General features: G+C 42.8%; 1 protein-coding gene across 1 annotated transcript in view; it reads left to right on the forward strand.

Annotated features, from left to right (window-relative positions):
• The first annotated feature begins 1,651 nt into the window (after positions 1-1,651).
• hivep1 (HIVEP zinc finger 1) overlaps positions 1,652-21,155 on the forward strand; it is a 54,092-nt gene continuing 34,588 nt past the window's right edge. Inside the window, exons 1-2 of the mRNA XM_080734881.1 lie at positions 1,652-1,792; positions 4,582-4,732. Of these exons, the coding sequence (XP_080591007.1) occupies positions 4,693-4,732 (40 nt within the window). The 5' untranslated portion in view covers positions 1,652-1,792; positions 4,582-4,692. The remainder of the gene's footprint in view (positions 1,793-4,581; positions 4,733-21,155) is intronic.

Below are 21,155 nucleotides of genomic sequence, written 5' to 3' on the forward strand. Positions count from 1 at the left end.
AATGTGCCATTTATTTTCACATCTATCCAGGAGCTATTCTATTTACAGTATAGGCTATGTAGTAAAAATAGTATGCTCCTTTTTTTTTTAAGCGGTGAAAGCCGCTTCCAAGGAGTGGCTTTGTGTGTCCCATGTCCATATATGGTCATTTCAGTCCAGAATGAACAGGTTTTATCAAAAACAAAATGTGTGTCCCATGTCCATATATGGTCATTTCAGTCCAGAATGAACAGGTTTTATCAAAAACAAAATGACTGTCGCCTCATGTCCATATATGGTCATTTCAGTCCAGAATGAACAGGTCTTATCTGTCCCGTACGTCCAGAATATGTGTGTAGTGTCCGTCCCGGTCTGATGATTGGATACTTTGAGGATTGGTCAAGCTTCACATGACAATTCGGCCCTCCAGATAAAATCATTCATTCATTCAGAATATAAAGAATGTATAGATCACAGAGTTCATAACTCTAGAACACATAGAATAAAAGTTCACAAAGCTTGGCCATTGCTAAGCTCTGCAGTAAACAGCGGCAGCGCTACAAAAAACAGCTTCGCCTCAATGGAGCAAGACCTGTTGATTTCAAGCAATGCCTATCTGTAGTTGAAATACTGCAGCTAAAAAGGCAGTCCCACACTTTGAGGAAATGCTACAGTATAGAGGGTATGCACATGCATAAAGTGAATGAAAAATCGAGTGGCAAAGTGAGTTTTACATCATTTAATGCAATCAGATGGATTGAACCCACTGTCAGGAGTTTAAATTGACCTTAGTGTGTATCCTTATGGCCAGTACCAGTGGTCTAAAAAGCAAGTAGGCCTACATTTACTCAAGTACAATTTTGAGGAACTTTTACTTTACTGGAGTATTTCCAATATTCTGTACTTTTAATTCTTCTTCACTACGTCTCAAAGACAAATATATTTAATTATCATTACAACATAGGCATATACATTAATCGCTTCAGCCCTATATACCTGTACATTTCAGCTTTTAGAGCTGCTTTTTTCAAAATATTCCTTTACATTTGAAAACTTTAAATGGGACATTATGCATAATGAATACTTTCTACTTTTTGTACTTTAATTAAGTAGAAGTACATTTTGATACCAATACTTTTGTACTTTCACTCAAGTATTTTTATTTTATTTTTTAATTCTGGACTTTTACTTGTGAGTACTTTCTACATTGCAGTATTGATACTTTCACCTAAGTAGGTCATTTGAGTAGGCCTACTTTTTCCACCACTGGCTCCATGGGAAAGCCCGGTCGTAGTGGTGGTGGAGGGGCTCTGGGCTCAACAACGTGACCCTGACAACAAGGAACCACCGGGCGCTGCATGGGGAAAACCGTCAGTGCTAAACTATGTAGCAAACGGGGGACGTCGCCAAGGGGGTTCGCGACGAACGACACCGATCGGAGGCGGCTCGCTTCTCGGACGAACGCGACTCGGAACAAACCGCGAGCCACGCGGCGAGGTGTAGCCTTTAAACGCACATAAATCACCGCGGCGATAAATGCACGGCGGCGATCGTCTAATTACACGTCATTTTGGCAGGAGCGTATGCGCAAGTCGAGCACCTCCCTCTGCCAGAGTTGACATCCTGTGGTCGGGGAGGCGGAGACGGGACCCCCGTTGACGTCAGTGGGCCTGTCTGTTTCCTGCAATAGAAAGTGAGCGAGAGAAGGTGAAGAGAGAGAATACAGACCTTCTTTGCCCCCCCTCCCCTGTATTTATCGTTATGGTGCGTTTAACCAGAAACCCCTGACAGTAACTTAAAGACTGCACTTAATGTGAGTATTGAATCAATTCAGTTATAGTTACATTTCTAAAGTGAACGCGCGAGGCGTGTGTACTTTCGGGAGCTGCATTGGGTAGTGTGTTCGTTCAGTCGGTCAGTGCATTTCGCAGGGGCGCTCGTGTTTGGCTGCTGTTGTGCTGTCGGGGTTGGTCCTTTCCTTATCAATGTCCTCACTGTTTTCTGTGGAATGGGGCTTGTTTGGTGTTCTGCGCGTTGTGGCAGTGGCATGTTTCAGTCGTTATAAAAAAAATAACGCCGATAGGCTCGTGGTTTATTAGACTGCTCTCTCTCAAGTGCCAGCATAGCATCGCTGTTTTGGTGGAGACTTGTGCAGCATGTGTGTGTGTGTGTGTGTGGCAACTTAACCTCTCCTGTTCACTACGCAACGTGTAACTGGCTGTGTGTGCTCTCTCTCTCTCTCTCTCTTTATACCCGTACCGTAGTAGGTAACCATTTCCCGTTCGCCTTGTTCATGTTGACAATGACATCCCTCATGTTAAAGGAAACTGTGTGCATATGTAACGGGTGAAGGCAGAGATAATAACACAGACGCAGATTTTGTTGGATAGATATAGACAGGGGAAGCGAGCAGCGTCCCATAAGAGCGCTGTTGCAGAGAGACGAGGGGTTTTCCCTGACTCCTCCCTCAGTTACAGCAGGGCGTTCATGTGTTGCAACAGGCATAGCATGCTATTCCCACCACGCATTGTTTTTTGCTGACTGTATTTTCCATGCAATGACCAACTGGACCCAAATCAATTATGTGCATAATATATATATATATATATATATATATATATATATATATATATATATATATATATATATATATATATATATATATATATATATATATATTATAGTGTTTAGCAGTCCATGTCCACTCACCCAAACATGGAGATAATCACTATTATGCGAAGTCTATGGCTACATTTTCGATTTTCGTGAATAGGCTATGTTGTGGTGGGCGTGTAATAATCATAACACAAACACGTGATTGTGCCACTGACAGCTTGCTTTCTTAACGCAGTGCGCGCGATGTCTTGGTTTTATATAAGGCTTTGATTCCGGTGAAGGTGGTAGAGAGAGAGAGGTGAGGTCTGGAATTCTCATCATGTGTGAATGAATGACTCAGTCACCTCACCTGCATATATGCATGCATTCCATTCTAACAGGTTTAGGACATGCCATGGCGTTTCAGTGCAGTGCTGTGTTTACACATACAATTCATTGTAGTGCATCCTTGTTCCTTGTATTTTGTATCGACCAACATCAGGGTGTTTCCTCACATTTTTTATTATGTTCTCTTTCCCTCTCTCTCTCTCACACACACACACACACACACACACACACACACACACACACACACACACACACACACACACACACACACACACACACACACACACACACACACACACAGAGCACACACACACACACAGAGCACACAGTCACCAGGCAAAAACGAGCATGTTTATTTTCCCCATTTCATCGGTGCTGTCAGACCCAGTAAATATTTCCATCATTGCATGTGTGTTTACGTGAGAGCGTCTGTGTGACTTTCTGTGTTTCTAGGCTATGTGGTGCATGCGCTATGTACATTCTGCCGAATTGAGATGCCCAGGGAGATGATGTCATTGCTGTAGTGCCACATGTACCAGTGTGCATGTTTGCATGGTGAAAAATCACCATTCAGTTGTAGTAACTGTTATGTAATGCTGGTGAGACAAACAAAGACTGATGCTGAAGCGCCATGCTCATTGCATGTGCACGATGGGTCATGGCCTTACAAACTGTCCATGAAAGAATATAGCTGTAGACTAGAGATGTGTGCAAAACAGATATTGCGTTACAAATATGAGTATAATTTTAAGGTTAGATAGTGCTCGTCTTCGGGCTGTGCCTGTCCATTCAAAGGGAGGTGAGCTTATTCTGTAGGTGATTATGTATATCAGGGAGCCCACAGAAGCATGTACAGTGCAGCGGATTCGAAAGGTTGAGGTTTTGGTAACATTTAACTAGAACAGCCCCCTTTTACCCAGTGTTTCTTTAACCAAGCCAGAATTTGCATGAAGCCTGTATTAAACCCCCGATCATTCCATTGTAAAAAGGGCATCAGAAACAATACAGAGAGTCAAAACAGTTCCCCTGTCAGAATGAGTTCAATCTGCCCTTTTGATGTTTGCATAGCCCTTATGCAGCGGCCTGTGAGAGTTAACTTATACAATTAGATTAGCCTGATAGCAACCTATCGGCTGGCTTCCCAAGTAGCCTGGAGCGTTCAATACCCCAGCGCAAACAGAACATTATTGTTTTGCGCCTTTCGTCATCCGAGCTGCCGCTGTTCGTCAAAGAGAAAGGGCAGGCAACCCATATCAGACACTGACTTGTCAATCAGACGTTGACCAAAAAAACAACATCCCTCTCTCTTCTTGGATCAGCCTGCGAGACAACTGCTGCAACATAGCTTATATTGATACCAAGAGAACATACTCACACCTCTTCCCACTATCTACTGGTCTCTCCACCTGACAGGCCCAGAGGGGGTCTGCTTGGACTGAAATTTTCAAACTCGATCAGCTCTCTCCCTGCCAAGTGAGAGTGGTGATGGGTGTTGCGTTGAAAATCTGTTATTTGTTACGAGTGACGCTGTCATGGAGCATGAATTAAGCTCAAGCGGGAATTCTGCAAGGCCCACTTAGTGTTCATTGATCTCTGCTGTTTTATGCTTTTAGCCATCCGATGACTGTGAGTGTCTGTGTGTGTGTGTTTGTTCTATAGATGTACCCACAGTGTGTCCCTAACTGTGTGGAGCGGAAGTCAGATCCTCTCAACATCCAAGGACTTTAGAACCTACTTTACTCAAGTATGTACCTGTGAGCGAATGTAAACATGCCACGCACCAAGCAGAACAACCCAAGAAATTTAAAAGGTAAGGTGCAATTCTATACATTTTATTGTTATTTTTTTTTTTTGGGGGGAACGTATCCTCTTCCAAAATGTCTGTGTTCAAAATTATCTTTTACTTTTAAAGGTGCAAGTTATAGTAATACTGACTGTTGCTGACAACATTTTTGTCTTGCATATACAGTCAACAGTGTATTAGAAATATTATTTCAAGAATATCAAATAGACTTCTCTCAAAATTATATTTGCTATTTAGCTATTAGTAGCGAAACGCTTCATAATGTATTCTATTTGATTGCAGGATTTGTAGTGTTGCACATGAGTATAACAGGAGTTACTCAACTGGCTCCTGACCACCAAGTAGGACACTAAATAATGTAGGCCGTAGGTGTGTACTTGTACTACAGTGTAATTACTTCCTTATTACACGGGTCCATTAGAATCTAATGGACCTGTGTAAAAAAGATGTAATCTGTTTGATTTCTAATACACTAGTTATCTAATGCAGTGTTTACCAACCTTTTTTCTGCCAGGGCACACTTTTCATTTCCCAAAAGATCCCAGGGCACACCTAGATATACGGTGTGTGTGGCTATTTTCAAAATGATTGCCTCTTTCTTATATTATTTTACAATTTGGCCAATGTTTTACTAGTTTATATATATATAGTTTGTGTATTACTTTTGATGCAGTAATAGTCTTTTTTCTTGAGGTATTAAAAAGGTTTTAAACGTCCTTAAATTGTGACTTCACTGTCAAATTTCAAACGGAACACCAAAGCATCTCAAAGGGCACAGCAAAGGTCCGTGGCACAGTGGTTGAGAAACACTGATCTAATGATTAGCTAAATAGTGTATTAGAAATCATGCAGATTAACATGGTGATGAGGTACTGAAGGAGGCTGGTGGTGACACTAAGGTACTGAATTATGCTATGTCTGACTCTGAATATGCTGCACTTCCACTTCTACTGTATAGCTACTTTTAGGTACTGTACACTGCAAGTGGCTTCATTTCACCATAGTGGGTTCTGTATTAAAAATCCCTTTGTTCACCTACCTGAGTAGACTATTCTGGGTTCTCTTTTCTTCTTTCTTTCTTAGTATGGTTGCCCTATCAGGGCAAAACTATAGTACTAGTCCGACTTTATTTCCGGATACACTTTATTTTGCTACTCCTCCCACAGTTTTGGCGGCACGCACTTGGGCCATATGTCAAATGGACCAGCTTCATCGGGAATCGCTTGCTTGCATTTTGCTAAGAGATACATTATTTTTAATTTATATAATCATTTTTTCTTGAATGGGAAAATGCAAAAATTAAACTCTTCCTATTATAGATGTCTGACGTCATAGACCACATGAGACTGACACAGCATGTCCATATATTGGCATTCCAACTTAAGATACTCGCGTCACGGCGACCACATTGCAATTTCCTAGAATTGCATCTTTCGAGTTTTTATTTACATTTGTTTAATTTATTTTTGCACAAATGCATGACCCATTGAAACTGGGTGTGAATGAAGTCTATGCATTGAATAAAAATGCTTTGGCTTTTGTCTGCGAGCAGTGACCCAGATTTTCAGTTATTTGTGATATAAACACTTCCCCTGAGCGTATTGCATCAAGCTTACTTGGCCAAATAATATGAATAATTAAGTTTTATTGCAGCACATTACCCAACAGAGGTCCATACAAACTCCAGCCAAATTACTCTAGATGCTATTTTTGATAGAGGTTCTTAAACTTCTTTTACAGCAGACTACAGTGCCACAGCTGTTCTTGGAACAGATAAAAGATACATCCAGAAAAGATTAAAGCTTTTGTTATTTCTGACATTTTGATTGATATTCAAGGTCAGATGATGATGAATACTGATATGAAAGCAGTCAAAAGGTTTTCTCTTAAAGATGCAGTGCAGTGACCTTTTTCTCCCATAAAACATGATGATCAGGACAGGTTTTATTGCGACCGAAGGTCACTGACGCAGTTTACTATGAGAAACGTCACAGCTTGCCGCTCTGACATCATGCTCTGATGTCACTGTGATGTCAAGGGAACCACTCTACCAGAATGGGTTTGCCTCTCTGACATCATGCTCTGGCTTCACTGTGATGTCACACTAACAGAATGCCCATATATGGAGTTCCCTGATGTCATCAATATTAATGATGCCCTGTTAGAGAGATCCCTGTGATGCCAGGGAGAACAAATCCCTTGTATGCCCATGTATAGAGTTATTAAGATCCCTGTGATGCCAGGGGAACAAATCCCTTTTATGCCCATATATGGAGATCCCTGATGTCCACATCCCTGATGTCCACATTACTGTGGCGCAAACTTGCCCTTTAGAGCGAGGTTGCTTGTCACTGTGAGGTGTCTTACTAGTGATTATACTGGGAGGAAAAAGTGTACAGAAACTGTTAACCCAGCAGTGGTGACCCAGCTGAAGTTAGCCACACCCACATTGTTGGGTGTATGGTAAAAGGGGAGGGGATGATTATATGATGTCATTTAATCTGTGTTTTTCGACTGGGCCTTTTGACTAAGGCTTTCAGCTTTCAGGAAGTAAACACAAATACACAGGGAAGACAAATTTGCACATTATAACCCCACCAGGTGGCCTATTAGAATAATGTTAACTTCATAGACACATACAAAACCGAAAAAGTACAAAACTATGGCACCACCTCTTTAACTATTCTCACCACTTGACCTCTAAGGTATTTGACTTTTCTCAGTACTGTTCGCTTGTGTTGCGCATGCATGCACGCACACACACACACACACACACACACACACACACACACACACACACACACACACACACACACACACACACACACACACACACACACACACACACACTTAACCCTTACTATCAAACCAGCTTAATGAGACCCTGCTCGAGCTTCTTTGATTCGCCTTATGACCTAGTTCAACAACCCTCTTCCAGGCCTGCACTCAAGGCGTTTCCTTCATCAGACAGGAAATGCTCATTGCATGGCATGCTATCACATGCTTCGATTCTGCTGTAGTGAATTTCTTTCCTCCGAACTCAGTGAAACCCCCCCATATTCTTCCCCAAGCCATCACATGACGTGACGATGCCTGGTGCTCAAGACTAAAGTAGTTTAAGACTTATTATTTTACAGGGGTGACTGAGTCAGTGAGTCATCCCTGTAAAATAATAAATATGTGCAGACCATTCGAATGCACCCGTATTTAATTTTGGGCTCTCCTGAAGTGCCCAGGTACTATTCTCTCTGATTCAAGTTGTCCCTGTTGACCACCAACAAGCCCTTCTAGCTTCTACCTATAACTGGCTGAAGCGTGCTACACTTGAGTTTGATTGCAGTAGATTGACTTAGGTTGCAGTAATATTGAGTTTGGTTAGCTGAGAAGATTGTGTCCACAATGCCTTGGAGCGCTTGGCACAGTTCTGAATGCTGATGCTAACCAACAGTCATGTCAAGACTTATCAGTCTTTACCTTGTCAACGATACAAAGATATAAAAAAGACAAGACTAGGACAACACCTAGTCCTAGTGCATGGCTAGACTGTGTAAGAAACGCTAGAGGGCTTTTAATTTTATACTTTATACTGAATGGTGAAGTTATTTCACCAGAAATAAGTGTGTTAATGTACTGTAAAAGTATAATAAGTGTGTTAATATACTGTAAAAGTATAATACTGTAAGTGTGTTACAGTAGCTCTCTCTCGCTCTCTCTCTCTCTCTCTCTCTCTCTCTCTCTCACACACACACACACACACACACACACACACACACACACACACACACACACACACACACACACACAAACAAACCGTTTTACACTGTTTTAGTTATTAAAAAGCCTGATTTATATAGGAAAATGTCTTTATAACCTTGGGATGTTATTTTGACATTCTTCAATACTGTATTACAGGGGTTATGACAACCCATTCTGACATATTGTGATTGTCACGACGTTGTTATATTGCTCAGAGCAACAACCCATCTATCTCCCCGACAGCCTCCCCAGTCAAAGTTCAGAATTTTAATGAATGTAGAATTATGTGCAGGATGTAATTTGCTACAAATTAGGAGACTTCATTTAATTGACCAGGTTTAAAACAATATTTGATTTCAAAATATAAATCCTCTCTTACACTTCTACCAGTGTGCCAGTGATCACCTTCCCCTGTGCCAATGTTGGCACCCGTGCCTAAGGTTGCCTACTCTTGCTGTATTAGGATAGATTACATCACATAGCCTGGAAGGACGGTTGCTCTGTTGTTTGGACTGTTCGTTAGGCCAACCTGGCCGGTCAATAATAGACAACATCCATAATTTGGAATAGAAACCAGGCCTTCCAAAGGTACTGCGGAAAGCCTGGTGATTGTCGCGAGTTTAAGTCAGTCATAGACATTTGCGTCTATGGTGCTGCCCAGCTGCTGCCAGTATTGCATTACAGCCAAAAATATTATATTGTTCTATTGATACCATCCCAGTCCCGGATCTTTGACGATGCTTATGCAGGTGAGCCAGGGTGGCATTCCAATGAATGGTCTGTACACACACAGAGCATTAGGAATGATCCTATGACGCAGTTTGAGGGTAATAAGGCAGGAAGTTTGGAACTCCTGCCTCCTCCTTCACGTCCTTTGTTTAATTTTCTCAAACAGCTGGTCTCTAAGCAGCTTTGGCGGGACATGCACTGCAGTGGTTTCCCTTGCCCCTCATATCCCTTCACAGAGACACACTCTGTGGGCATCATAAAAACACCACTGTAGAGGGCAGATGCACAGTACTTTACCTCGCTAGCATTAGCTGCCTGGAAGGCAAACATTTTAAACATAAAACTGAAGTGTTTACTGGAGTAGTTAGTATTATTGTGTAGTACACTATATGACATACTGTATAGTCAAGTTAATGACTATATGTCCAGGGTTAGTCAATTCTAACCCTGGAAAGTGCTTAAATTATGTTAAAGTTTTTAACTTAGAAGTTGAGTTTGATTTCATTTTATTTTATGTACCTCATTTTCATCTAATTCTATTGGAAAGCCTTCTTTTAAACATAGTGGCCCACCCACTTGATTCTCCCCCTTTTATCATTTTTATTTTTAAATATTTTTGTTTACTATAGTTATTTGTTTTTCGAGATCTGTTTCAAAAGACGAGATGCACTACGGTTATTCATACAAACGTAATTTATTATCGATATCTTTATTGATTTAAGCACATTAAATCTTTCTGTTTTTAACCTTTTATCAGTGGTCTAATGGAAAAATAATGTCCTTTAGTTTCCTCCCATGCTCTTAAATTAATTCTTGGATTAGTCAAAGACTGATTTATACAAAATCTATAATCTATATGCTCACAACATGTCTTGAAGCAACGCTCATGTGAGCTTGTAGATCGGCTATTTTTGCAGCACGACATCATCTGCCTGCGTGGTGTTTGGTCTTTATCACTAGTCTCCTGTCTATGGCTCTAACCTTGGAAGTGCATTCCAAAAAGTGCCCCTGAAAATGCCCAGACTTGTTAGCAACCACAGCGTTTATGGAGCCAACTCTGCATTCCTTTTTGTCTTATAAAAAGGTTCTCACACCGAAGCCCAGTGTGCCTGGACACCTGCTTTATGCGGAGAACGTGCTGTGTGATAAATGGGGAACAACTGCAGTAAAAACGGGGTACATTTAACACAGTGGAAAATGTTTACCCCCATAAAGCGAGTGCAGTGAGAGGAAAAGAAAGGATGGAGTTCCCCTTAACTTACTGTAGTCCTTTCTGTACCATTTACTGCAACCAACACATGTTAGAGCAGAACCTTCTGTACACCACTGGAGCATCTAGAATTCTAGATTGTTACATTTGTGATAAAGTTCAGTAATTCATGAGGTTTGAAATGTCATTTTCCTAGTCCTGCTAGTGTTTGTTTGGTTCTCATCTGGCAACTGGAAATTCAGTTGTCTTCATAATTTGAAACATAATGGAAGATGTCATAGCATTGGCAGTGTAATATTTAGGCCTACTAATTGGCTGGTTCCCCCAAATCCTCCTAGATCAAATTCATTCCTAAATTGATAAGGTCATAGTAAGAATATGCAATGCAACTGTTTCATATTCTGGCCAACGCTATTGTTTCTTCAGAGAAATCCGTTTAGGCTGAACAACATTTCTCCCCAGGCTTCATCACAACGCTTAGCAGCCCATCGAGTGTTTTACCACTTCGGTAATTTCTGACCAAACCAACAAGAGTCTCCCGTTAATGATCAACCAAACCTCTGACTTCATCACTGACTGCGGTTAAGTATTCAGGGGTCAGAGAAAACCACTCCTGTACTCCTACGATCAAAGTTGCAGGGTAACCTACAGATGGCCTGATACAGGACCCACAGTCATTTGTTTATGGTTTAAAGACACAGTGCAGTTGTTGCCATCAGAAGAAATGCATAGAAAGGGCCACGTTATTTCTGTCATTCTTGTGTGTTATCACTCAAGTCAGAGATCTAGGGAGACTTAAAAATGCCCGCTACTTTGACCTGCCCTGACCCCAACCTCGATCCTCTGCAATCTCAGTTCAACTCCAGGCCACAATCAGGGTCTCTGACAACCCACTACTGAAGTCCTCATACCCTGCCACACTAGGGCTGACCACAACACTGCCTAAGCAAGTTCTATATCATTTGTGGTCATTTGAATGACAATCGCAGGCACTTATTTTAAAGTTTTGAATTTTGATCACTTGAGAGTTGACATTCACATATAATGTAATTTGTAATGTTTTTATGAGTTTCACTGTAAGGTACATAAAAAATGTGTAAAACCGTAGAGAAAAGAATGCTACGTTGGCTTAAAAATACTCATTAAACCCATTAAGATGTGTGATTTGTATCCTTGTAAGAAAGCAATCTCCCAAGTTACCCATTTAAAAAAAGCCTTTATTTAATTTGCTGTACCACTGTGGAAAAAAGTATTAATTAATTGTGTGTTGAAGGTTTAGAGCATTGGAAAGAAAGAGTTAATACCCTGGCCCTAGTGAATGGATTTCTACATGTTGTGTCATGCTTATGCAGCCAAACCAGTATTTCCGTACTGTACCTTCAAATTACAGTGTGTGAAAGCATTGCGACTCGCACAAAGGGAACTTCTCTCCCAGAGGCAGGAATAACCTGGGGTTTTAGCAACAGTAACTACAACAGACAGGCTGAAACCAGCTCAGGGATGTCTGTTTAACTTGGTGGTAACCTCAGAGAAGCTTTCACTTTGAGAGAGAGGAAAGGAGAGAATGAGGACAGGGAGGGGGGGGGAGGGGCAGGGTTGGAATTTTTATGGCCATATTTTGTATGAATGAAATTGAATACGGTGGAGAAAAAAGCCCGTTGCTCACTTTGCCATTCTTGAATGTGGGTTAATGTCTATTCCTTCTTTCTAAATGTAGGAAAACAATCAAGTATATTTTGATCCTTGCTCAATGCTCACTGCGCTCTGGCTTTTTATGGCTGGCAGACAGGCCTCTAGTTCAGAAGCTTGCAAAATGATTCTTGATGATGGAAAATATGAATATGAGGAACCAGTTTGAGCTCGTAACAAATTTTAGAATGACTTGTGCCATTTTTCCACTTTCGGAACTGTAATTGTTGGGTGTGTATCTCACGAATGGCAGTGTTTTTGATCACCCTGGGCCCTTTTCCTGCATAGAGAGGCGCTCATTCGTTGACAAACCAGCAGGCCCTCGGGAAAGCTCCACCATGGTGGCAAAGAGGAAAACCTCCCAAACACCTGGGAACATCTGGTTGTGAGGAAACCAATTTGTCAGCTGGCTGATTTGAGGGGTTTTCAATTGGCAGCTCGTCTTTGGGTATCTGGACAGCCTTTTACTTTCACGTCAGGGTTTTTTTTCTCTTCTCACATTGCTTAAGGTGAGCGCCCACATTAGTTCAGTTTTTTTTAATGCCAGTTACATTTTGAGGGTGTAGGATTGGATTTGTAATCTTTTCTCTTTATTTCCTTCATCTCTCACTGTTGGGGGGGCCTATAGAGCCAACTGTTTCTTTATACAGACTCTCAGTCTGAATGTCTGTCAAACAGTCAGACTGTTTATCAGACCATTCTGACTAATACCAGCGCTAACGCCACCCACCTGTTTTTGCAGAGAGGTTTTTGTGTGTGTGTGGTCGTGTGTATAACGTGTGTTTGTTTGTTCATTTACAGTGTATGCGTACTTGTGCTGCACATCTCCTTATCTGGAGGTTGTGCTGATGCATTTGCATATGCCACTAAATGCTCATAGTTTGCCTTTATTGTTCTTACTTCTTAAAGTCAATGTACCTGTCATGCAGTGGTGGAAAGTAACTAGGTAGATTTACTTAAGTACTGAGGTATTTGTACTTTATTTGAGTATTTCCGTTTTTTCCTTTTATAATTTTTATCCCACGATTTTGCAACCCATTTTTCACCCAGTGCCAATTGCCTATGTAATCCTGGGCTCTGCTCTCCCTCTGCCGCGCCTGGGGAGACAACGGACTGACCTCATGCTTCCTTCAATGCATGAGTAGTCCAAGTTGTTTCTTTTCACCTGACAGGGGGGATTTCCCCGGGATGGACGTAGCGCGTGGAAGGAACACGTTATTCCAACCAGTTCCTTTCCCCTCCATCAAGCCACCTTGCATTATTGAGACCAGGATCACTGCATGTATTTGTGAGGGTATCAACCCTAGGAGACACGGGGAGAACATGCAAACTCCACACAGAAAATTATTTGAGTATTTCCAATATCCAATACTTTTACTCCACTACATCTCGGATCCAAATATTGTATTTTTACTCTGCTACATTTATTTGAAAACTTATAGTTACTTTGATTATTACAAAAAATACATTAATCACTTCATCTCTATATACATGCTCACAATGCATCGCGATGCGACGCATTGTAGATCTGCTATTTTCTGCTATTTTCCCAAGATTTTATACATTTAAAAACTTGTGAAAATGGGACCTTCTGCATAACGAGTACTTTTACTTTTGTACTTTAAGTATACTTTGATTCCAATGCTTTTGTACTTTTTCTCAAGCAAATGTTGAATTCCGGACTTGGCTGAAGCCACACCAAAGTACTACCGATGAGGGTGGATTCCCCATTCCGCCAATGCATTTCAATGAGAATGGAGCGTTTTCATGCCAGTAGACTGGGTTCCCATGATCATGAAATTCCTGGAAATATTTTGAAATTAGAAAAATATTTTGAAATTAGAAAAATATTTTTCCAGTACTGGAAAAGTTTTGGAAATGATCAAGGGTCCTGGAAGGTCCAGGGAAAATAGCTATGCATTGTCTTTTGTTATTGATTTTATTAATACCTCTGAAATGACAAATTAAACACTGGCCAAATTGTCAAATATTAGAGGCAGAAATTGTCTTAGTGCTCGTCAGGGTGTCCGGGTCCACAGTTCAAATATGATTATTTCGAAAGGTTGAGAACCACTGCCATACACTACCTGTCTTTGGGCATTGCGCATAGGAGTAAGCGACTCGTTATTGAGCTGAATTATTGTTATATAGTCCTGGAAATCGGGTTAAATATTCTGGAAAAGTTTTGGAAAAGTTTTGGAAATTAATTGGTAAATATGTGTGGGAACCCTGAGTAGAGGATTTATGCAAAAAAGAAAAAAAGAAAAAAAAACGCTCCATTCACATTGAAATGCATTGGCATGGGGAATGGGGAATCCACCTTCATAGGTACTTTGGTGTGGCTTCAGCCTTTTACTTGTAACGGAATACTTCTACATTCCAGTATTGATACTTTTACTTGGGTAAAATATTTAAGTGCTTTTTCCACCACTGCTGTCATAGCTCACAATGTGAGAAATGAGGAAGATGTCTCATCTCAAGTTACCCAGCTTATGCACACAACCGCCTGCTGACAGAACACCTGACTACAGGGCTATATTTGCACAGTTTTCTTGTTGCTACGGTTTAGTTTGGGTCAGCACCAAGGATTCCTTCCCAATCAGTAAAATGAGTTGGCTTAAACTTTTCAAACTAAAGTGTTAGTGAAGGCCTCTGGCATGCCAAGTTAAATTGGGAGCTAAGGAACAGAGGAGGTCTTTCCATTTGTCCTGATAGGCGTGTGCGTGCGTGCGCATACATACTGTGTACAAACACACACACACACACACACACACACACACACACACACACACACACACACACACACACACACACACACACACACACAGTCACACAGTCACACACACAGTTTTCCGCTGCAGGTGAGCTTTGCAGCCTGGGATTCCAGTGTAATTTCCTGGAAATTTGGTTAGTCATTGGTGTTGGCAACTTTGGAAAGGTGAGCGTTGGTGACGGACGGGGGTGGTGTGTGTGTGTGTGTGTGTGCGTGCGTGCGTGCGTGCGTGCGTGCGTGCGTGCGTGCGTGTCTCTCTCTCTCTGCTAAAGCCAACATGGAAAAAACGGTGGGAGCAACATCCTGTGGTCATGAAACGGTCCAGTAGTTAGGTTGGAAGTCACGTCCTTTTAACCACTTTAAATTTCATGAAATAAAATAAAAAACTATTAGTGAAAATACAAGCTCACAATGCAGCACAAATTCACAATGTGAACTTGCCTTGCAAATGCAATTTATTTAAGAAAATGTGGCTTACGTGGTAAAGACACACTCCTGTCACAGCGAGAATTGGAGGTAATATCTTTATGGGCCGAGAGAGTATGTGTCATAGTCGGAGAAATGCCCCTCAACAAAACCTGCCTCTGTTAGAGAGGGGAACTGCTTTTTCCCGGGGGCTCCATTTAAGATGGGGGGAAAATGTGACGTGGGCTTATAGTCGCTGGAGCGAAAGAGTGAAGAAGGGGAAAAAAAGCAGTTGGAAAAACTGCTCAAATTAAAAAGAAAGGCAGTAAAGCTGACGCGTGCGATCCGGAAATCCTTAAAAGGATGGCTGCGTGGGGGCGCATTTGTGTCTGTGTGTGTGTCCATGCATGTTTGTGTGCGTGCGTGCGTGTGTGTGTGCGTATGTACGTGTGCACGTGCGTGTGTGTGTGTGAGTTTGAGTGCAGAGCTGGCAATGCTTAATGGTTTGCACAAGCAAAGCTCAATGTAGGGGTTGCCAGGGCAACTGAGCAGCATGAGTGGTGGTGTGCAGGTGCTGTTCCCTGTGTCCTACTGCTGGAATCTCCTACCAAGATGGAGGGCGGGGGAAGAAGGGGAAAAGGAGAAGGCAGCCGCGTGGACACACACAACCGAGTTTTGAGTAAAAAAAAAGAGATTTAAAAATAAAAGAAGGTCATTGACAGCAAATGGAAAGTTTATCATGGCAGTACTATTGAATGGCCGAAGGGCAAGGGAATGGATGCTGATTAGAGTGAAGCACAAGGCATGGGGTCTTGGTGGTGGTGATAGATAGGGGAGGACGTAGAGACCAATAGAAGGAGCGTAATTACACACCAAAGGAATCCTTGACTACGGTCCAGGACCTCGGCAGCCACACAGTAGGGAATCGTAACCAAGTTACAGTCACGCTGAGAGAGGGAGACCCAGAGGGAATGGCTGTAGAGGGAGTTTGGGAGCAACAATGCCGTGAATTCAGCCAGAATGGTTGGCAAAGAACAAAACAGTGAGGTTTGGTGAAGGGAGAGTGGGGGGTGGGGGGGGGGGGTTCTGCTGCTGATGGAGCATGCGGATCCACAACAATGGTATAATGTGTGTGTGGACGTCGGCTTGGATCCAGCGGCCAGAGAGAAAACGGCACTGTTCCCCTCCGTCAGTCGCTCTCTGCCTGAGAGCGACTGACATGCCTGGAGGAGAATTCAAACATTCCCGGCTGACACAATAACATACGTCTCTTGGAGTCTGTGATTTCCCTCAGCTGGGATCTAAGTGTCTCTCTCGTCTCTCTCACTCTCTCTCTTCCTCCTCGTCCTTTTTTCCATTCAGTGTTCGTATGGCATCTCTCAGATCATGCATTGATTCATGGCATTTCTCTGAGCGTTCACCACCTGCCTGCTGCTGTGTCCTGTTGTTCTCTGTTTTACAGACTGCGAACCCAGAGCCATTACTATAATAATGGCAGCAGATGCGTGTACTTGTCGTGACCTAATAGCTCAGCACGTAATTAGTTCAATATTGACGTCTTTGTTCTGGACACAGTGCACACACATTTCAGCTCCACGTTGACGTTCATACATCATCGCGTTACAAATATTGAGCGCAACCCGGGCATTTTTCTTCGCCGGTTGCTTATGCGAGCGTGTGTGATCACGGTTGATAAACGGTACTCTACTTGGTGGTCTGACATTGATATGCTAGTGCGACCGCGCCTGTGCACATGGTGCACATGGCACGCGCGTGTGGCCTTCAAAGAAACCCTGCCTGTCCTTGACTCAAGGCAGCAGATATTGCTGGTGTGGCAGAGAATCATTAAGTGGCATTTTCCCACCAGATGTTGATCTGCAGGCTGGGCCAGGTGGGCAGACAGATTGCCTTTTAAGGTGGAGGTTGCTCTGCGGTTGGATAAAGGTCAGGCAGTGGGCTGTATTTATCAACACTTACACTATGTCTTTGTTCTGCGCGTAGGATGGTGACTGCTGCCTTGTCACCAAACCCTGGCGTATCAATGCACATCGATGTAGATTGCAGAAGTGTCACATGTGTGTCGGGGTTAAACGGCCTAATTATCAGGCGCTTTGGAGACGTAAGCCCAAGTCTGTGCCACCGCTACACGTTAGAAATTGACCGAAGCCACTTTAACCACATTACACCTGGCGTCCTTGTTTTGGGCATGTCAAGTCATCAGGGGCGAAATTGAGTGCTGGGCGGGAGTGGTAGGACGAAGGCTCTATGTCCTCCTGCTGGGTGCTCCTCACTGGCAGGTGAGCCAGTAGGATACAATAGCGGTGACAACACACATACAAGGGTTTGGGGATTAATCAATTGGCATAACAACTAAATTGGGGATAAAAAAATCACACCCAGTGCGAAGTGAGCGATGCCTTTTATGAGTTAAGTTCATTAAGCGTCGCGCAAAGCTTGGCCAATAATGCCAAGCTCTGAGGGACGGACATACGTATGGACATACAGTACATACACACAAAGCTATATGTCGGAGTGGTTAGCACCGCTCAGAAATGGGTCAATTGCCAACAAAGTTCCCACTGCCTTGCCTTGCCTCATTGGTTCCCTCCATCATCGACAGTTCTTTCACCCCTGCTAAACACTTAATGATGTGGCAAGAAGGAGGCTGCTCAGAGGACAATCTTTTTCTAAGCTCCAGAGTGACGAGGGCACTGTAATTAGCAGTGCAACGAGCAAATTGACGTGATTGGAGGAAATATGCAGCAAGTGTGTTGTCCTGCAGGCTAATATTGTTTCCGTAGTCGGTGCCTTGTAAGGGAGCGCTTGTTTTCAGTGGAGACGACAGAGGCGTGCAAAATGTGCTCAAGCGGACTTGAGCCACGCGAGACACCGCAGAGCGATCTAAAGCGAGCAAGTCGCCGTGTTGAGAGTTGCGAAGTCCGCTTGAGCTGACTTAGCGCCGTCCGATTTATGTCTTCTCATAGATTCCATATAGTTTCATCGTTTGACAGCAAAATCATCAGTATATTTTGGATTCATGTTAATGTGTGTTTTCAGATATTTAACTACGTGAACTGTCAATACTTAATAAACGTCAGCTTTCACGCTGTACTTAGTCTGCTCTTTTTCCCCTCTACACCAAACCTATTTTCCGAAAATAGACGATCTACAAGCTCACAACGCCTCACAGCGCGAGGCGTTGTGAGCTTGTAGATCTGCTATTTTTGGCTAAAGTTCTCAGAATATGGACATTAAGGTTCAAGTGGTTAATATAAAAAAGAAAAAAAAGCTTCTACCATCCAAAGATTTGGAGGAACCCCTGTAGTAGCTCTGAGGACCCCCTAGGGTTCCCGGACCCCCTGTTGAAGACCCATGGCATAGAGGATACCCGTTGGAGCGGGTCCAGGTAGCTCTGGTAGCAGTGGAAAGTGTAACGCTGAAGAAAGAACTGAACGGCAATAAACCCAGCATGCAGACTGTGGGCGTTTAACTGGAAACAGTGGACTCCACAGGTCAGCAAAACAAGTCCCCTCTGTATAGACTCCTTATGCGAGAGCCTCCCCGCCTCTTGACATGAGGCCTAGCCTGTTCATTCACAAACACCATGCTTTGTTTTGAACTCTCTTCTCTCTCTTTGTGCCGCTGTACAACGTTGGCCACTTTCTGTCTCTTTTGGTGATGCGTCGTACTGTCCTGTATGCAGGGACATGCAGAGAATGTTAGAGAGGCAGGGGCTGACATTTCTAAAAGGGCCTTTTGGTGAAAATATCGGAAATAGCAGACCTCCAAGCTCACAACGTGTCGAGCTGCGTGGAATCTTGGAGGTCGGCTATTTTCGGTACTTGATACCACACTGAACCAAGCATAATCAAGTGAATACTGGAGATGTGGCATACGGCATGTATTTCTACACAGATAGGGGAATTCTTTCAACATAAGATGCTGCATTCAAGTTCAGGAGAGTTTGGACAAGACAATTCTCTTGAATGCTGCCTTCAGGTATGGCATGGAAAGAGGGCATTTGCATTTCTTTCACCACAGTAAAAACTGCATTCATGGTCTGGAGAGGGCACTTTTTACAGACGGATAAAAGGGCAGGGGCTCAAGCCCCCTTTGATGTCTATGTGTGCACATGCCTGACTGTGTGTGTGTGTGTGTGTGTGTGTGTGTGTGTGTGTGTGTGTGTGTGTGTGTGTGTGTGTGTGTGTGTGTGTGTGTGTGTGTGTGTGTGTGTGTGTGTGTGTGTGTGTGTGTGTGTGCTGCTCGTGCAGGGTGCGATTTGCTGAAGGGGGAAATCTATGCCTCTGCGTTTGATATCCCACCTCCAGTCATTCATTTTTATGACCGGTGGGGATATGTTTTATCCATGCTTCTGGTCAGACTGAATTAAATATACATGCATTTCCTTTAAGTGAAATGTAGACCAGTTGATATGTTTGAGATTTATGTTTGATAATAATATTACAATTTGACAAAATGTAGAAAATGTGTCTAATGAAGTCTTTATTTTTTGAATTTCCAAAACCTTTTTTAGACATACAAATGGACTAGAATGATAAAAAAAAACAAAAAAACTAAAGAGGTCATGGGACATTCAGTACAAATAGCTGAAACATATGTTTACAGGATTGAGATATAGCATAGAGGAGAAAATGTGTCTAAATTTGTAAAAAACTAAAACAAATGTAAACATGCTTTCTATCGTACGAATACACACATAGTGTTTAGTTGTAAAGGAAATGCCCCCCCCCCCCATGTTTTCTTTTACTAATCGAACCTTGTGCGCGTGCACGTCGGATATTGACTGAGTGAGGCAGTGGAGGAAATGGGAGAGGAAATTGATGGGGATGCCTGTCCCAAAGTGTCTGCTTGTGTCAGGGGGATGTCCTTGGCTGAGCAGCTCCGACAGAATCCAAAAGGATCGATGATGAAAGATTGAAAGCCTGCCTGACATGACGTGCGAGTTACCCCGGACGAGTGGGGTCAGCAAGGCCAGGCAGGTCAATATTTTAAAAATGCACGTAAACACTCATACACACACACACACACACACACACACACACACACACACACACACACACACACACACACAAGCAAGCAGGGGTGTCACACCAAATTCTGGGCCCTGGGTACAAGGAATCACTGCGTTATTTTGTGCTTTACGTAATTGAAAAATAGCAGATATACAAGCTCACAGCGCGGTACCGAGTGCTGAGCTGCACGCTAGTAGATCTGATTTTTTTTTTTTTTAATCGTGAAGTCTTTGAAGGTTTTTTGAAAAACCTATGTTTCTATGTCAGTGGTGTTCAAACTGTTTCATGTCAAGGACCCTCAAAATGATATGTATTTGGCCACGGACCCCCATCTCAAAATTTAGTTCCAGGGACCCCCCCAGAAGCAAAATTTGAGTCACAAATTTTCGCTTCAAAAGTTGAATATTCAAAGATTTACACACATTTTCACGACTTTTCAAAAATAGCAGATCTACAAGCTCGCAGCGCAGCACTCGGTGCCGCGCTGTGAGCTTGTATATCTGCTATTTTTCAATAGCTAAAGTATAAATGAATTAAGGCCCCTCCACCTTGGGCCCTAGTAACTCAGTCCCACTTCCCCCCTTGTAATGCCCCTGCAAGCAAGCCCACGCAATGTACAGTATACTGTATGTATACTGTATACTGTATACACACACACACACACACACACACACACACACACACACACACACACACACACACACACACACACACACACACAAACAACACTTCAGGGTCAGCAGCCTTTTAATCATGGTTCTCTCCTGAGTGCAGGATTGGAGTTGGTAGTGACAGGTGGCAGTCAGGTGTGATGAGGACATGATGCATGGCGTG

Source organism: Nannobrachium achirus (genome assembly GCF_963921795.1).
Source record: "Nannobrachium achirus genome assembly, chromosome: 10".
In the NCBI taxonomy this organism is placed as follows: domain Eukaryota; kingdom Metazoa; phylum Chordata; class Actinopteri; order Myctophiformes; family Myctophidae; genus Nannobrachium; species Nannobrachium achirus.